The sequence below is a fragment of the Bubalus bubalis genome, chromosome 9 (genome assembly GCF_019923935.1).
Source record: "Bubalus bubalis isolate 160015118507 breed Murrah chromosome 9, NDDB_SH_1, whole genome shotgun sequence".
Classification (NCBI taxonomy): Eukaryota; Metazoa; Chordata; class Mammalia; order Artiodactyla; family Bovidae; genus Bubalus; species Bubalus bubalis.
In genome coordinates this window covers 69,541,515-69,544,344 of record NC_059165.1, presented here as the reverse complement: position 1 = coordinate 69,544,344, position 2,830 = coordinate 69,541,515, and the positions used below count along the sequence as shown (strand labels likewise).

Here is a 2,830-nt window from a genome sequence, read left to right as displayed (position 1 = left end):
CTCTTTGGAAATAACTGAAATGCTCCAGATTTTATGTGTAGTGGTGCTGTATCTCAAATGAGTTTTGTGTGATAAATTAAGTTGGGTAATATTTTACTTGATTATATAGTTATATAATCAGTCAATTAAGTATGGTAATCAACCTGCTTGTTAATATTCAAATTAGTTAATAAATTAATATTTTAGTACATTTAAAAGGTGACTATTGATAACAAAGTATGAAAGCCTGTAAGTAAGACCAGTTTCTTTATGTTCCTTTAGGTTGTATTCCTTCATGAACTTTTTAACCATTTATAATGCGTATATTTAACTAATAAAGATTCAGTTTGTAAGTATATGCTAGGTATGAATGTTAACTCTTGAGACATCCCTAAACTAAGAAAATGTCCCTGTAATCAGGAAAACGGGTCACGGTAACATAAGGTGATGGGTGACCCTGAGCAGTATCAGTGTGTGTGTGTGCTAAGTAACTGTAGTAGCTAGAAACTTGATGTACCAAGACCATGGGCTGTTTGCAGGCATAGAATGGAGAAACTGATCCGTTTTCTCTTCATCTCTAGTAAACTGAGTTTTAGTAGGTTGACATTTTGCTTTGTGTATACAATTCATTTTAAAAATCTAATTCATCATGAGGTTTTAAAAAAAAGATCTCTTGTAAGAGTAAAAAAAAAAGAACAGGAGAAATATCCAATAGTTATAATGTGTACTATATAACATCAATATTGACTAACATGGATTATCTGAAACTCCTTAAGATGGAAGTCCCAAAATTATAGAAATTGAGATTATATAATAACAGTTCCTAATACTATGAATAAATTATCTGTGGCATACTGACAAAATATAGAGAAAGAAATGCAATTGGTAGTATTCCATATATAAAAAATCAATTTATTTTGGTGAAAAATGGTTGCAAAGAGATGGACAATTGGATACCAAGGCAGACATCTTGTGAAGTGAAAGAATTTAACTCATGATTTTTTTCCCAAGTCTCATTTTTTCTGTTTCCAATTTTTCTTAAGGAAATACCCAAGCTTCCTTTTAAGCAGTTCTGGTTTCCTAATCATTCATTGTCTTTCAGGAATAACAGGAGTCATGGAAAATGCAAGTGACACCACAGGAATACATTTCATTCTTCTAGGACTTTTTGACTACACACAGACCCATCTGTTCCTCTTTGCCATGGTGCTCATGGCCTTCCTCACCTCCCTGATGGGCAACACCTTCATGATCATGCTCATTCAGGTGGATCCCCAGCTGCACACTCCCATGTACTTCCTGCTTAGCCAGCTCTCCCTTATGGACATGATGCTAGTTCTCACTATTGTCCCCAAAATGGCAGCCAACTACCTGATGCACAACAGGTCTATCTCTCCTGCTGGCTGTGGTACTCAAATCTTCCTGTTTCTCACTCTGGGAGGGGGCGAGTGCTTCCTCTTAGCCGCCATGGCCTATGACCGCTATGTGGCTGTATGTCACCCCTTGAGATACCCGATCCTCATGAATCAGAAACTCTGCTTGCACATGACAGCAGGCTCCTGGCTTTTGGGAGGGGTGGATGGGCTGATGCAGGCTGGTGCCACCCTGAGCTTCCCTTACTGCCACTCTCGGGAAGTCAATCACTTCTTTTGTGAGGCGCCATCACTTGTTCACCTTGCCTGTGCTGACACCGTGATTTTTGAGTTTTTCATGTACGTCTGTTGCGTCCTGATGCTCTTGATTCCACTGTCTCTCATTCTGGCTTCCTACAGTCTCATCTTGGCTGCTGTGCTCAATATGCAGTCCACCGCAGCCAGGAAGAAAGCCTTTGCGACCTGTTCCTCCCATCTGGCTGTCGTGGGGCTCTTCTATGGCACTATCATGTTTATCTACATGCGGCCCAAATCCTACCATTCAGGGGCGCATGACAAAGTGGTTTCTGCTTTCTACACCATCTTCACCCCTGTGTTGAACCCCCTTATATACAGTGTGAGGAATAAAGATGTCAAGGGGGCTTTGAGAAAGTGGCTAGTAAAGCACTTTCGATGGTCTCAATAGTGATCATTATTCTCCAAAATGGCATTATTAGATTTAGGTTATGAAATGCCGTTTGTATCAACATATTTTCTCTCTTTCCCAGTTTACATTGATTTTTACAAATTATTTCTTTTATATTTGATAAATTAATTAAAAATGATATGTCATATTTTCACACCTTATCATATTTTCTTCTGAATTTTGGACCTCAGCAATAAGATTGAGGCACTATAATACAAGATATGCTAAATATCAACCATGTAATTTGTATTTTGGTATATTCAATAAAAATTCTTAATTATTATGGACATGAATTATTTTAAAAGTACATAATTATTTTGAAGAAAGTACTGTAGAACTAAATTCATATACTTTTGATAAACTTCAAATGAGCAAATAATTATATATATGAAAGTTGCAAGAAATATTCATCAACATGTTTTCAGGGGAATTATTATTCCTGATTATGTTATTAAAAACATCTTTAGATAAAGAGATTAGGCTATGAACATTGAGGGATTGTCAATATATGAAGTAACTATGAAGAAGTCAACATCTTTATTTGAAAAACAAAAACTATTAAAATAATATGTGATGAAATTTATCACATAAATTAACGTAGATAATACCCATCACTTCATGGGAAATATATGGGGAAACAATGGAAACAGTGTCAGACTTTATTTGTGGGGGGGGGGGGGCTCCAAAATCACTACAGATGATGATTGCAGCCATGAAATTAAAAGACACTTACTCCTTGGAAGAAAAGTTATGACCAATCTAGATAGCATATTGAAAAGCAGAGACATTACTT

General features: G+C 36.4%; 1 protein-coding gene across 1 annotated transcript; it reads left to right on the top strand.

The window, feature by feature from the left end:
- The first annotated feature begins 1,095 nt into the window (after nucleotides 1-1,095).
- On the top strand, nucleotides 1,096-2,037 carry LOC102391708 (olfactory receptor 2T33-like). The gene has a single exon (XM_006070011.3). The coding sequence runs from the start codon at nucleotides 1,096-1,098 to the stop codon at nucleotides 2,035-2,037; it is 942 nt and encodes a 313-aa protein (XP_006070073.3).
- The last annotated feature ends 793 nt before the right edge of the window (nucleotides 2,038-2,830 follow it).

What these genes read in the sequence shown, in the direction of transcription:
- LOC102391708 (XM_006070011.3), top strand. Translation starts at nt 1,096, where the DNA reads ATGGAAAATGCAAGTGACACCACAGGAATACATTTCATTCTTCTAGGA.